Source organism: Gracilinanus agilis, chromosome 3, assembly GCF_016433145.1.
Source record: "Gracilinanus agilis isolate LMUSP501 chromosome 3, AgileGrace, whole genome shotgun sequence".
In the NCBI taxonomy this organism is placed as follows: Eukaryota; Metazoa; Chordata; class Mammalia; order Didelphimorphia; family Didelphidae; genus Gracilinanus; species Gracilinanus agilis.
The window spans coordinates 57,320,671-57,337,034 of NC_058132.1; the positions used below are offsets into that span (position 1 = coordinate 57,320,671).

General features: G+C 37.9%; 1 protein-coding gene across 6 annotated transcripts in view; it reads right to left on the reverse strand.

Annotated features, from left to right (window-relative positions):
* The window catches only part of EIF4G3 (eukaryotic translation initiation factor 4 gamma 3), a 371,582-nt gene that overhangs the window by 50,459 nt on the left and 304,759 nt on the right, over positions 1–16,364 (reverse strand). For 5 of the 6 annotated variants that reach the window (XM_044667830.1, XM_044667835.1, XM_044667834.1 and 2 more), the window contains 3 exons: positions 14,716–14,965; positions 9,285–9,418; positions 3,299–3,418 (listed from right to left, as the gene is read on the reverse strand). In XM_044667830.1, coding sequence (XP_044523765.1) covers positions 3,299–3,418; positions 9,285–9,418; positions 14,716–14,965 — 504 coding nt within the window. Of the gene's footprint in view, positions 1–2,805; positions 2,917–3,298; positions 3,419–9,284; positions 9,419–14,715; positions 14,966–16,364 lie in introns of all 6 variants that reach the window. The other variant, XM_044667831.1, reaches the window with a different exon arrangement.

Genomic DNA, 16,364 nt, shown 5'->3' on the forward strand with positions numbered 1-16,364 from the left:
TTTTTTTTTTTTTTTAACCCTTACCTTCTGTCTTAGAATCAATACTGTGCACTGGTTCCAAGGCAGAAGAGTGGTAAGTGCTAGGCAATGGGAGTGAAGTGACTTGTCCAGGGTCACACAGCTGGGAAGTGTCCGAGGCCAGAGTTGAACCTAGGACCTCCCATCTCTGGGCCTGGCTCTCAATCCACTGAGCTACCCAGCTGCCCCCAGCTTTAACTATCTTTATCAACTAACTTAATACACTGTTGTGATGGCATCTCTTTGCCCTCTTTCCCCACCCCCTCCTTTCTTCTAAAACTTTTTTAGTAAGATTACCACTAAAAATACAAACCAATTGCCCACATGATTCTTATAAAGAAACTGCAAAACTTTCACAGCCTGAAGCCCTATCAATCCGGGGAAAATAACGCAAGAATACTTTATTATGCATGAAAGGGGCTGTTGCTTGACCTTTTTTCTAAACTGCATATGAAAGGCAGACTTATTTGCTGATCAATTTAAAATGTTTTTCTTAGTTGGTCACAGAAGAATACATATTTTATAGTAGTTGTAAATACTTTAGATTATTTTGAGAACTAATTGAAGTATACTTGAATTGAATTGAAATATATTTAATATATATAAGCCAATTTATTGTTTCTGGTGATTTAAAAAAATTGAAGTGTTTTGTAGAATGAATGTAGAGATCAAAACTGGCAGTGTCTACAGAGTTCACATTATTATTTTGTGTTTGTTGCTATGATCTGCTAAGATTAAAAAAAAAAATCACTGGATCACAGGCTTAGAAGGGGAGCCTAGTGCTTATCCGAAGGAATCCCCCTCCTTCTACGATATCAAGAGTAAAAAAAAAAAAAAAAGGCACATAACATCAGGAGTATTTCTATATCAATGTAACAATAGTAATAGGAAAACTACCAATAGGTTAACATTTTAAAAATATAATATGGGGGGGAGGGGGGGAAAGAGCAGGCAAAGTGACTCAGCAGATAGAGCACCAGACCTGGAGTCAAAAGGACCAATGTTCAAATCTGGCTGCTTCCTAGTTGTATGATGCTGGGTAATTCACTTAATCCCAATTGGCTAGCCCTTGCCCTTCTGTCTTAAGATTTATTAGTTACTAAGACAGAAAGTAAAGCTTTTAATAAATGTGGGTATGGATATATCCACCCCCCCCCCCCAAACATATCTTCCTTCTCTTTATTCTAGTTTCATGTGGGGTATGCATGAGGGTCTTATGTAAACATTTTCTCAAGTTTTGCTGGAGAATGTTACAAAACTAACTAATCACTAAAATTCTATAGTCCAACAATTAAATTAAATATGAAAAAGTTGTTAGGTTAAGGTATGAAGCAAGATTAGTTTGGCAAAACTAGGTCATTACTACTCCTGTAAGTGCTCTAATTTGATTTGCAATATTCTAGAGCTACTTAGAGAAAAAAAGTAAAGAATTTTGGTTGTCCTGATTTGCAGAAGTTAATTCTTGGTAATGGTTCTTTTGCCGTCATATTTTTCTGACTATATCTTGTATCTAATACAGAATGAATCAACTCTCACACACACACTCACACACGCACGCACGCACACGCACACACTCACTCTATATAGTAGTCTAGAGTGGCATGTATACATACATTCTGATAACATTTAAGACATAAAAAATGTTGTAAAAAGTAGCTTCGGCTATTGTATGAGTGGGTAAGAACCTATTCTTGACTGGCAACGTTTCTCTTCTGCTCTAATTAACTACTGGCAAGCACGGCATAGCAAGCTGGTAAAGAAAAGTGAATGTTCATGATAAAGGAAAGAAATCAACACTTGATGTGAGTGGCATATGAACAAAGTTGAGCAATATGATAAGCACAGATGCTGTTAACCATAAGAATAATCTGAATGGTAAGAATAAAAAAAAAAAAGAACAAATTTAAACCATCAAAAAGAAAGGGGAAAAATGCTGTTAAATATGAGGTTCAATGGTTCTGGAAAGCTGCTTTCTTAGACTTTGTGGTGAGCTCATTTAGGAAATGGAAAAATCAAAATTTGGTTTTAGAAAAAGTTGAAGAGCTGCCAAATTTCCAAATCTGTGTGAGATTAGAACATGATAACACATACACACAGTGTGTCTTTACAGTGGCAATTTCAATAGCTCAGAAGGCCCCCAAAGGGAAGGTTCTTTTTACATACTTTGTGGCAGGGAGTTCATTGTGGGCACATTAATATATCTGCTCAACATTTAGCTGCCACAAATGTTTATCAATTTGAAGTGTCTATCCATGAATTTACTTTTCCAATAATGCAGTCTTAATGCAAAGCAGGTTTCAAAAATGGTCATGGAAAAAAAAAAAAGAGGTGGTGGGGAAATCAGAACACATCACCTTGTATAAAAATATTTAAAAGAGAGAAATTACTCTTAACAGGGTGATCTGCAAATGTACACGAGACCCCCAATCCTCTAGAACATTTAGCATTAAGTGCTGAATGTGTCAATGAATCACGGGCCAAGGAGGCCTCCCAGCCCCTGACAGCTGACCCCAGCACGTTGACCAAGTGCAGAGCGGGCACCGGGTGGCCGAATGCTGCACTGCGCGGTGCCGGCCACACCCCCGCGGAAGAGCCTGCCAGCCTGGGGGGAGGGGCGGGCGGCAGGCGGTAACGGTCATCTGCTTTTTACCAGTACTGCACCATTTTGCATATGTCATCGTTCACACTCTTAGTTCCTGCCCTACACTCAACCAGAAGAGCCACAAGCGGGAAAGATTACGCCACGCCAGCCACCCAAGCGCCCAGGAAGAAAAGGATCCAGCGCACCCCCAGAGGCAGGCTCTTCAGCGGGGGGTGAGACATCGGCAGTGGGGTGCACGTGGGGGCTTTGCCCTGCTCCAAGACCGGTAAGCCGTGCCTGCTCTGCACTTTGCAAATCTGCAGTAAAAAAAGACAAAGCAAAGAGATGCCAATTAGGTGGGTCGTGCCCATCTCTTTTTCTCTACTTCTCAGGACCGGACAAAGCCAATCAAATGATTAAAGAGCACAACTCTACCTAACACATTTGCAGGTCATTGTGAAAGAAGTATGGGGAAAACAAATCCAGACCAAATCAATGCAGACCAGCTTCTATCAGTTTAAAACCACTCAAAAGTATCCTTTATTTGCTTCAATATTAGCCTGGAAAGCAGAGTCTCCACCTCTTCTACTTAGTCTTCTCTGGGAGAGGAATAAAAGCAGCTCTCTTGCTGTTAGGCAAGACTTCATGGAGTCTGTGGTCAGATTCTAACTAATTGGGTTGGAAGGAACAGGCACTTACAGGTACACCTCTTCCACCAGACGTCTGCCTCCCAAAGTCTGCAAAGGCTGGAGTAAAGTCTGGTCCTCGTGGCAACATCCGAGGGTCCAGAGTTCGCATGGGCAATTTGGGTTGATTGATCTGCATGAGGAAGCAAAGGAGGATTTAAAAGATCATGAAGTGAGCGCCAAGCCCGAGCCAGAGGGAAACTGGGTTCAAAATTGACCTGAGACACAGCTCCTAGCTGTGTGACCCTGGGCAAGTCATTTAACTACAATTGCCTAGCCTTTACCACTCCTCTTTTAGAATTGTTTTGAATTTTTAGAATCCTGTTTTAGAATTGATATTGAAGATAAGGGTTAAAAAAAAACCATGAAAGTGTCCAAGATTCAAAAAAGGCAAAGGCCTTAAGAGTTTTGACCACCTGTTAGATGTCAAACACCTATTTCAAGAATTAAACTATTTTTCATTCTGACCACAGTTTAATGACTATCAATAATTTACTTTTGAAACATAGATTAACTTCAAGAGAGCATGTGTTTAAAATACTTAGATGATTTAGGACAAAGTCTTTACTTTCACGAACAAAAGACACAGAAAGATTCAAGACTCCAGTTAAGAGGTGGATTAGACAGGCAAGCTAAAGCTAGCAGGACTAGAGGGCAAATCAGTTATTTTTGTTCCATTGGACCCACACTCCCTAAAAGGGAACCAATTGGTCACAGATGAGAAAAGATAACATGGACAGGAATATAGATTTGAAGATGTTCTAACATGGTAAGTCAAGTCAACATATTTTTTATTAAGTGCTTACTATCAAATCAACCAATTAATCAACAAGCATTTATTAAAAGGCTTAAGATGTGCCAGACACTGCGGATATATAGAGGCCAAAGACAGTCCTTGCTCTGGAGGAGTCCCCAATCTAATGGGAGAAAACAATAAACAACAAATATATACAAACAAATCATTTACAGGATAAATAGGAAATCATTTACAGAGGGAAGGCACTAGAATTAAAGAGAATTGGGGAAAGCTTCCAGTATGTGGGATTCTAGTTGGGACCTAAAGGAAGCCAGGGAAGTCAATAGTTAGAGTGGTAGAAAGAAAGTGTTCCAGGTAAAGGGACTGGCCAGAGAGAATGCCCAGAGCCAAGAGTTGGAACATACTGCTGATGGGACAGCCAAGAGACCAGGGCCATTGAATGGAAGAGTGCATGGTAGAGAGTATGGTATAATTAGACTGAAAAAGGAAAAGGGGTCTGGGTTATGAATGCCAAAAAGAACTCTAAGAAAATCACTTTAATGGCTGAATGGAGGACTAACTGGAGTGGGGAGAGATTTGAGACAGGTAGATCCCCCAGCAGGCTATTGCAATATTTCAAGTGTGAGGGATGCCTGTACCAGAGTAGGGGCAGGGTCAAAGGAGAAATGGGGAACTAGTAGAGAAGTGATAAAACGGTGAAATCGATAAGTTTTGGTAACAGATTGGATATGGAGGAGGTGAGAAATAGTGAGGAGTCCAGGATGACTTCCAGGAGAATCTGAAAGAGGAAATGAGGAAGTGCTAAGTGGGAACAAAAAGATGAGTAGGTTAAACATTAGCCATCAAACCACTCATATAACCTCAATTAAACATCAACAACCATTCAACTGTCCTTTACATAAGTATAGAATAGAGAATTATATATAACTAATTTCTACATATTTGCATTAATATTCACTTTATATTGATAATGCATAAATTTATATCCTTGTTGTTTCCCCAGAAGAATGTAAACTTCTTGCAAAAAAGGGATTATTTATCTCTTTGTTCTTTTATCTCCCAGCACCTAGCCCAGTGTGAGCATATAGTAGGATAATCATTTGATTAAGAAATCCAAAGACCACTTCATGTAAAAAAAAAGAAATTAAGTCCTGTATGGCCATAGAAAACTTCTAGAAACCCCCCAGGGGTTAGATTTCATTATAAGAGATCAGTAAAAAACTTGATAGCTTAATTTGGGGCAAGCACCATTTCTTATAACCTGAAATATTTCCATTAGAATCTAATTGCTAGTATTGGTTCATCTCTGATTCATGTGGATTTTAATTGAGCATTTTTAGCAGATCACATTTCAAGGACACAACTCTGAACTTTCCCCCTTATATTAGCTAACAGACAAATTAGATTCTATATGGATGGTTTTTCAACATACACAACTACTGCATGATCATTTTATAAGCTGACTACTTGCAGAGGCAGAATATTATGAGAGCTGGAGGACAATGGGAAAAACTATGTGAGAGCTCCCTTTGCTGTATATGCCATTTCCCCTCTCCCAACAACTCTGTTTGGGCTCAGGAGGGAAGGTATGTTTTAAGCATGTCTTCCTTAAAATAGACTGAACGGTCACTATCTCACCCAGAAATTATGACTCATTAAAATTAGAAGGGAAACTATTAACCTGAAGAGAAAATCTTTGAGGTAAGTTTCTCTCATAAAGACCTGATAGCTAAAATACATAGAGAACAGATTCAAATATACAAGAATCAGGGCCATTCTGCTACAACAGACAGAAAAGTGGTGAAAGAATATGATTAGGCAATTCTTAAGAAATTCAAGTTATCAACAATTAAAGTGAAAGAAAGTTCCTGATAATAAGAGAAATGTAAATAAGAAGAGAATTGCACATTAAGGCAATACTGATTAGGAAAATGACAGCTGCTGGAGGGAATATGGGACTGTAAATTGGGAGTCATTCAAGCTACACCCCTAAATCCACTAAATTGGGCCTACTCTTTGACCCAGTCGTATCACTACTAACCCTCTGACCCAAAAGGATCCAATAAAAGTAGGAAAGGACCTATATAGACAAGAATATTCTGAGCAGCATTGTGTTGTAGGAACAACAAACTGGAAAATCAAAAAGACAGTCGTCAATTGGGGCATAATTGAACAAATCATGGCATAGGAGTGTAATGGAAAATTAATGTGTTGTGAGAAATGACAAAGGGAAGATTCAGAGAAATCTGAGAAGACTTGACAAACTGATGATGAGTGAAGGAAGAAGAACCAAGAGAATAATTTATAAAATGACTACAACATTGTAAAGAAAAATAACTGAAATCCCTTAAAAGTGTAATTTTAAACTGGGTCTTCTGCCTCCAAATGACCTCTACAGTTCTACTGCACACATACAAATTAACTGCTTTCACAATCGTCAAGTTTTATGTACACATAACAAATTTCTAGATATTTTACATATTTGAATAGTTATTTTCAATTGACTTTTGTAGCATTTACTCTTGGCTTCTGTTAGTATTGCATAAAAATGCTGATTATTTTCTAATCAATGACTTTGCAAATGCTCTTAATTTCACCTCACTGATTCCCCATCATATGCAAAGAGAGACACTTTTTCCTCATCTTTGCCAGTGTTTATTCTTTGAACTTCTTACTCTTATTATACCTATTATTGCTATTGGTCTATGAAATAAGAGAGGAATAAAAGAGGAATTCTTACTTCACTATCTTTGCCCTTAAATTTATTGGGGAAGCTATTAATGTTTCTCCATTGAAAACAATGCTTGTGGATCATATTAAGGATAGGTCCTTTCTATGCCTGTGCCTTTTAGGGATTCATAAGTGAATGTCATAGTTTGTCAAAGGCCTTTAGTGAGTCTATGGAGCTAATCTTAGGTTTCTTGATTTCTTGATATTTTATGATTAATTATAGAAAACATTTTCCTAATGTAAATAAATGTTTCTTATAAATGGCACAAACCCACAGTAAAGAATCATTTTTTTAAAAAGTTATGTTGATGATAAATTTTCTTTATAAAATTTTATTAAGAATTACTGGATTGGGGGCAGTTAGGTGGCTCAGCGGATTGAAAGCCAGGCCCAGAGATGGGAGATTCTGGGTTCAAATATGACCTCAGACACTTCCTAGCTGTGTGACCCTGGGCAAGTCACTTAACACCCACTGCCTACCCCTTACCAATACATACATAGCATTGATTCCAAGAAGGAAGGTAAGGGTTTTAAAAAAAATAAGAATTACTGTATCAATGTTAAACAGTGATATTGATAAAGATCTTTCACTGCTTTATCTCTCTTTAGGTATCAGTTTGGGAGGATGCCTTTTTTTCCTCTATTATTGAAAAGGTTATAAAGAATACTCAAATTAAGCACAAAATGCATAAAATATCTGGGAGTTAACTTACCATGGAGTTATCTAACCATGAAATTCCATATTAAAAGACCTAAAAAACTTCAGAGCTATTCAGTGTTATGACTAGATCACACCAATGTCAAAAAGACATAATCTAAAATTAATTTTGAATTTGTGTTCTACCACCTAGTGGTTGCTTTATAGAAATACATAAAGAGTTATTGATGAATAAAAGATCAAGAATAATGAAGAGAAAAGGAATGAAGAGGATTCAAACAATATCCAATAACAATCTAGATTACAAAACATTAATTACTGAAACTATGTTACTGGTTTTAAAAAAAGGGAAAAAAAGACACAGATAGAGAAGACTAGATAAACAAGATCTGGAAGAAAAGAAACAGGAACTTAATTGTTCTGTAAACTCTAAAATACAAATTATTGGGAGGATGTCTGATTCATTAAGAATCTCCTAGGAAAACTGGAAAGCAATTTGGTAGAAAATGGTTTTAGAACAGCATCTTATATTATAACAATAAGCACTAAATAGTTAGGAAATCTAAATATAAAAGGTACTATATTAGAATAAATTGAAAGACAATGGAAGGGTGTCTCTTCTATATGTATGGTTATGGAGAAAATTGGGTTTTATCCATATTCTTGATTTTCTCAAGATAGCCTTTGACTTGAAAACATATATTTGTTATGAGTTTAGCTTTCTTTACCCCCTGCCCCCCCAGTGGGTGAAAGTAAAAGGTAGAGAAACAGTTTTTGCTTAATTGGAAAAAAAAGGAAGAAAGAAAAATTCTGCACTACAGGATACAAGTTTCTGTACCCAGCATCTTTGATTAAAGTCTGACTACTCAACTAGGAAAAAAACCAATATACAACTTGAATTCACATAATTGGCCTAAATGAGGTTGGACATCAAAAGTTTTTAAAAGAAAAAATGCAAACTACCAATTTAAGAAACAACCAATATCCAAAATTCACACAAATGTCCTTTTGGTGGAACTGAGACTTGCTACATAACTATATTGGAAAGTAATTGATGTAATAAAACCTAGCAAACTGTGTATACTCTTTCATCTACAGCAGTCCATTTTCATAAATTTCAAGAAAATCAGTAACAGAGAGAAACAGCTCATGCACACCAAAATCTTCTGAGCAGCACAAGTTTAGAAGCAAAAGAATGTTCTCCTTGATTGGAAAATGGATGAACAAATTATGGTATAAAAACGTAAAAAAAATGTTTGTGAATACAGAGCAATTGAGTTTAGAGAACATGCAGAAAGGTATATGTGAATGGATAAAAATAAGACAGAACCCAGAGGAAAATATACATAGTGATGACAATAACATAGATGAAAGACAACACTAAAAGACAAAAAGATTTCAATCAAGTACAGGGACTGGTTCTAGAGGCCTTTGCTTTTCTTCTCTGTTGAGAGATGGTGATACAGAATATTGTGAAAATCTGCTAAATAATTTTGCTAAAAGTTGCTAAACTTTTTTGTAAGGGAGGATGCTACAGAAAATGACTATTTTGTAAGAAACAAAAATGCATCAATAAAGTTCTTAAAAAACTAAGTTTGCATCAAAGTTAATATTTGGGAGAGTTTCCCTTAGGTCAGGAGTTCTTAACCTGGAATCTGTGAACTTGTTTTAAGTTTTGTTGGTTTGTTTTTTTTAATATTTGGGTTAACTGTATTTCAACAATTGATTTCCTTTATAATCCTATGTATATTTAAAAAATGCATTTAAACTGATTCTGAGAAGGTATACATAGGCTTTACCAGTCAATGTCACAAATAAGGTTAGGAACTCCTGCCTCAAGAGGATCTAACTCACCTTGTCAAGAACCACATCACTGATTGGAGGCAGGCCCTCTGGCTTCTGTATACAGGCTGGCATGAACTGAAAGTCAAGAAGGAACTCCCTGTCATACTGCTTCTTCCCTTCAGTATCAGCAGGCTTCCAGGGTTCTAGGAAGAGAGAGATTAGCAGCAGCATGTATTTAGTATGGTGATACACATAGACGTGCATGGCTATGTGAATATATATTGATATTTCTGTTTACATACATACAAAATGATCAAGAGCATACACTAGATGCCTTACTTATCTAAGATTATGAGCAAATACATAAATCAACTAGGAATTATGAGTGTCACCAAGGTGAGGCAATAATAGTAAGAGCACAGGCTACACACAGGGTTTTCATATTGTGTTATGCTTGCCACAAAAACAAATGGAGAATCAGAGGCAGCCTGTGGAGATGGCCATGCAACAGCAACCATAAATATGAACTTCAACTATCATCAAATCCAAAAGCTACGTCTGAATGGCGTTGATAATTTTTTGGGAAAAGTTGAGAGGAGGGCATATGACTATGCCTGAGGTCATTCATCTTGAGCTGGGAATTCAGGGAAGAAAAAAGGTTGAAGATGCTAAAACCTTGGCTTTCTCTGCAACAGTCCAACATCAGCTATTCATGTTTCCGAACACTTGGAAGTAGCAGGGAAGTTGGAGGTTGTCCTCTTCTGCCAGTTAATTCACACTGAGAATACCCTTCTTCCTCATTTCAAGCTGCAGCCCTTTCATGGTGTTCCCCACACTCGCCTCTCTCTGAGAGAGAGAGGAGGCTCTTGGCTCAGTGTGTCCTTCACTGGAGTCCTCTGGTCCTTTCTGGCACGTTACACCCCCACATTCCCATACTCACACTTCCCCACTATAGGCTCAGAGCCTTGGCCTCTAACATTTTACTCCTTGCTTCTTCTCTGACTCTCCATCCCACTCCCCAGAGAAGCCATTCCACAACTTTTTTTTCACTCTTCAGGTCTCCCACACTAGTCTGCTCCTCTCTCAACACAGAACATCTAATGCTATAGTGGCAAGATAGAAGGCCAGGGAACGGAGACCCCTCCTCTCCTCTCCATCAGCTTCAGCCCCATGGTAGTTTTGAATCTGCTTGATATCATCACCCTTTATTCTAGACTTTGTGGAAGAAATGGGCCTTTGATTTATCCTCCCTGAGCACCCAGGGGCTAAGCACTGAGGCCCAGGTCCCCCACTGCTGACTCTGCTTGCTGAACTGAATTCAGTGTGGAAGACCATGGGTGTGGATTGTCTATACAGAAGGTCAGCTATTGTGTTGGTATGCTTTGCTGAACTACTCTCTTTTTTCTTCTTTGCTTGCTTTCTTTTTGTTATAATAAAACACTCTACTAGATAGGGGAGGGATATAATCAGAAATGAGATGATGTCATATTAAATTTTTTTTTCTAAAAGAAAATCTTTTTGACAGCTGGGCACATTAAATTGGGAATCCTTTATTTCCTAAGATTAAATTTCTCTAAAGATATCTACACAAATGTATGCATATATGGATGGATGGATTCTTTATGAGGTCATATTTTCTGATGGGACAAGTGCTACAGCTCATAGTACATAATGAACTTCTTCAGAGAGACCGTATACCCTCAGTATCAAATGCTTAAGAAAAAAAGAGAGAGAAAACTCTTTCTTCTTTATACTGTTTTTATTATGAGGAAATAAATCAGTAAGAGCAGAGAAAGCTTGTCTTGTCAGTGTTTAACACAATAGCAAAATGGTAATTTTTACTAGCAAATCAAACTATCTTAGACTAAAAAGTGTTGATGGGAATGGCTTGAGAATATATGCAATGTTGAGATAGGACCTTGGATTCAAAATGAATGTATGTATTCTTCATATAGTGCCTGCCACTTCGGGGGAAAACAGCCATCCATCAGTTATGATTAGTTGATATTCCTGGTAGCAGTGGGGCACAAAGCGCCCAAGTCTTTATGCATTGTAGAAGAACCACCACCAAAGGACTTCTTTATAGAATGAGCCTGAATAATTTGTGGTATTTAACAAAAATCAGATGATACCTTATCAAAAGAAATGCTAGGCTTTCCCACTCCTTGTTACTTTGGGTGAATTTCTTTTTGTTAGTTTTAAGTAGTAAATAACTGGAATGAACTAAGTATGGCTGGCATTCTGCCTTGAAAATCTGACAAATTAAAAATGCTTAAGGACTGCTAATTCACTAGAAGTGATGAAGACATCATTATAGTTAAGAGGAGCCAAAAAGTGAAAATGCATTAATTTGTTCACATAGGTAACTTATCAAGCAAACAGAATGGTGGGAGGTAAATAAATTACTATGAAGGTTGAATACAGGTGGGAAGGACATGTTAATAGTTTTCAGTTAAATACAAGCAGAGTTAAAAGGATACTTGGTCTGCTGTAGAAAATAAAACAAAACACAGAACAACAGGAAGCAGCAGAGGAAATGTGTCCCCTCTTCTAATCCTAACAACTATTTCTCATCTGCTATAGTGCTTAAAGATTTGCTGAAGGGGCAGCTGGGTAGCTCAGTGGATTGAGAATCAGGCCTAGAGACGGGAGGTCCTAGGTTCAAATCCGGCCTCAGACGCTTCCCAGCTGTGTGATCCTGCAAGTCACTTGACCCCCATAGCCCACCCTTACCACTCTTCCACCAAGGAGCCAATGCACAGAAGTCAAGGGTTAAAAAAAAAAAAAAAAGATTTGATGAGTCCTTTAAAAGTCTAAAGGAACTAAAATAATTATGATCTTCCTCATCTTACACATGAGGTGACCTGACCATTCTATGACAAAGTTATTACATATCATAAGCAGGAACTCATGTCTCCCAACTATAAATCTAGTATTATCATCAACAATAACATGCTACCTCTAATAGATACAGGAAAAATAACTGAAAATGGTCCAGATGTCATATGCTACTATTTCCTTATCAGTTTTACCCATTTAAAATGTTATACAAATTGTGGTATATGATAGTGATGGAATACTATTGTGCTATAAGAAAATGATGAATCAATGTACTTCTATAAAAACTGGAAAGACCTCCATGAACTGATGCAGAGTGAAATAAGCAGAACCAGGAGAACATTGTGGGACGATCAAATGTAATTGACTTTGCTACTAAAAGTAATGCAATGCTCCAGGACAATTCTGAGGGACTTAAGAGAAAGAATGCTATCCACATTTAGAGAAAGAACTATGGGAGTAGAAATCCAGAAGAAAACATAGGATTTGCTACTTGTTTATTTGGGTATATGGTTTGGGGTTTTGGTTCTAAAAGATTATTCTATTACAGAAATGAATAATAATAAAATAGGTTTTGAGTTATATATGTGTAACCCAATGGAATTGCTTGTCAGCTCCGGGAGAGGAGAAGGAAGAGGGGAGAGAGACAACAAGAAACATGTAACCATGGAAAAAAACTGAAAAATAAAATAAGATTTAAAAAATAAAAAAAGTTATAATTCATTAAAACATATTAATTGAATTTTCAATTTTATATAGAGTTCAGTTACTCCAAAGTAATTCATGCAAAAGAGGGCCCCTTACTGTGAAAATGAATCTAATAGACAAAAATAATTCTTAACCTAGCAAACGGAGCCATATTACAAATAAAATAATAAATATATAAGCACAATTTAGCAGAACATGAGTACAATCATCACATATATAAAGAAGTGCTATATCTTTTTTTCAAAACAAATCAACAGCAAGGGGGATGCTGAGATTCAAGCATAAATGGAGATGTGATGGAGCAAAGATGATGGAAGAACAGAAGACGGCTAGAGCTGATTATTTAGTGTTACTTATTCTTCCAAATTTTGCTGTGTACCCGAGTTGGTCAAAAGAGGACGCACTACTGCTGTTGAGTCAGGAGATCTGAACATGGACCAGAACCAGGCAATAGATATCTCTGGGCTAGATAAGAGAGGTTCTGGTCCATTTCTGGACATGCTCAAGGGAACTAGCTTAGAGACTCTTACAAAATTACTCAGCTTCCTGAAGGTTCTCTAAACAACCACAGGGGAGAAGGGATTACAATGTGGGCGTGTGCCCAGAATACATTCTCCTCTGTTTACAGAAAGTGAACATATGCTCATATCTCCATTTAAATAGATCATGGGATCACAGATTTTGAGCCAGATGGGACTCTGGGGGTCACACTGTCAACTTCCTCTGTGTTTCCCAATTAGGAAATTTAGCAAGGTTAAGTGCCTTGCCCAAGACCACAGATAGGTATAATAAGGTATAGGTATAATAAGGTATAATAAAAAAATAGGTATAATAAGAAGCATATTTAGGACTTGAACCTAGAGCCTCTGACTCTTAAATCTAAGCCTTTTGCCCACATGTGGTACCATGTTTTGTAGTTGGTCAATGAATATTTTCCCTTAGAAGCATTTGAATAAATATACTGTACATCTTGGGGAACCACATCTAAGTTTGTTCCATCATCTAGGTGGACTAAAAAAAATAGGTTTGTTAAAATAACAGAAGTAACCTCGAAATATCAAAAATCACCACAGAAAAATATATTTCTTTGTAGCTTTTAAATAGAGATAAGATCAGTTTGTTCTTGAGTTTTTTTGTGTTCTAAATTCCACCCCAATTTTCTGCAGTTGTCTTTCCAGACTAGGTATAATGAGCAAAGGCTCTCACCCTCACAAGACTTTGACACACACACAAAATTTATTTCCATGTGTCTATACTAAGTACTGTAAATTCACAGAGGAAAAAGTGGAAATAGCAACAGAGTAACCTAAAAGCTTATAGTCAAACATTACAAATGTACTTAAAAGTTGTGTTTGCAAGGAAGTGTGCTTTCTGGTACTATCCTGCAATGGAAGATATCTCTATGGGACAGGGCTCACAGTCCACCATAGCTTCATATTCTCGTGATTCAGTCAGGATTTACTACCATGACAAACTCTATTCTGGCTCTGCAATGTAGCTTTGGAAAGCAAAGTGTTGAGTTGCTTAGGTTAAGACTTCATGGAGTACCTGGTTCTTTTAATGCATCAAGCATATACACCTGTATTTTCTTCTAATAAGAGTTAGTGAATTTTTTTTTTCCTAGACTAACTTGCTTAGAGGGTGTCCCACAAGTCTTAGTACAACTTAAAAGTTATTAAATCTTAAAACTCCACTAAGATTTTTGGGACACCCTGGAGAATAACCACTTTAATTTTAAAAAGCCATTAGACATCTATTTTCTTCATCAATTGTTTGTTTTATAAGTGCCAGAGAAAAGAAATATTTGGCACCCCTTCCAATAGTGTGGTATGCTTTCCTTTGAATGATGGGTCAATAGCACTCACTGCTCTGGAGTCACCTATGGAGACCCTGACCCTGGGCAGCCAGCACACACATGGCTGGGGGAGGGGAAGGGGGGAAGGGCAGAACTCACCTGGCTTCAAAGGGAAGGCCACCCCGTCGCCAGAACTGTCAGGGGAGCCTGAGTTTGCATCGACTCCTTCACCCTCAGAAGCACTCTCAGCGCCATTACGCACGGGCTCACTTTCCTGCTCTCCGTTTTCTTCCAAAGCTTTTGACTTTTTAAGGTCAGAGGGGTCTCGCTCAGGGTGAAACCCTTGGCTCATTTTATCCTGTTCAGATTCAAGTACTTTGTCACCTGAAAGCTCCTCTTCAACTTTAGGCTGAAGTATAAGTGAACATAGAGGTTACAGTTTAAAACAAAGCTATGTATGTTTGCTTGCAAAAATATATTCTCTCACACACATACGTATGCACGCACTTCTCCAAATGCCTGAGCCTTAATATGAGAAGCTGCCATGTATAGCATACACAAGTATCACGACAAGTTTATTTAAGACACTGCATTTCATTCCCTCAGGCTAACACAATTACCAATGTTACTAAAATGGTTTAATTATGACTAATGAAGGCCAAATATACTAAGGCTTAGAATGGAAAGAACTGTTAATCCTTCCAAGGTGTTGACCTCCAGTGAGAAGAAGAGTGGGAGATCTAAAACAAGGTCGGCACTCTCAGCCTCCCCACGAGCCAAGGTTAGGGGCGACTCATGGTTTGCTCGTGGCTGACAAATGGAGATTTCAGGGAAGTGTTCAAAAATAACAAACATCTAAAGGCTGATTATTCTCTGCCTTGCTAGAGGGAGAATATCTCTTTTCATTCTATTTTGGGAGATAGAGTTTAGAATTCTGCAAGAGCTTGGCCTTATCCAACTTCCACAGAGCCCAATGGGAGGAATGTGCTCTTCCAGTGAAGTTTAGCTTCTGCTCTGCCTTCTGTATTAGAGGAACAGAACAACAGGCTGACTTTACTGGCTAATAGCCTCACTTTCAAATGGCCAATGGAGGGGAGGGCCTACATGTCATGCCCAGAACATCTCCAGAACATCTTAATGTCAAATTCACTGTGAACGTTTTTTTTGGTGGGAGAGATGAATGAACACAGTGTTGCTTCACAGGAGCCAAATCCAGCTTTGAAGGCTGAAATCCTCATCTGCTTCACACAGCAGCTGCAGAAGCAGGCAAGCCCTCTTGCAATGCCCTTCCAAACTTGAGGAAGGAGTCATTCCACCAGAGGAACGCCCAGACCTAAGGAGGGCCAATTCAGGAGGATGAGAGCAGAGACACATACTAAGTCCTTGTTCAACTCAAATACTTTGTGGAGTAATAAAGTTTCTTGTGTGGAGGGACAGAAACTATTCTGGTACAAGAATGAGGTATTAGAGCTGGTACACTCACAGGCCAACCTTTTACCACTAGACACAATTTATTCTAAGATGCTGCTATACAGACACAGATGAGTATGTGTGGGAAGGTGACATTTAAAAATGGAATGAGGAAACTGGGAGAAAAGAGAATATATTTTGAATGGTAAGAGGATGTTGTATAGAAAATAATGAAGGATTAAAGTTTTAAGAAAACAAAAGCATCTGGAAACAATACTTATTTCTATTGATTACACATGGCAGAAAGCAGTCATTTCCTGAACACTAAAGGGAGTTTAGTTTTGAACCTGAATATGGCTTCCCCTCCTATCTCTTATCATCCATACTTTACTTTGCTT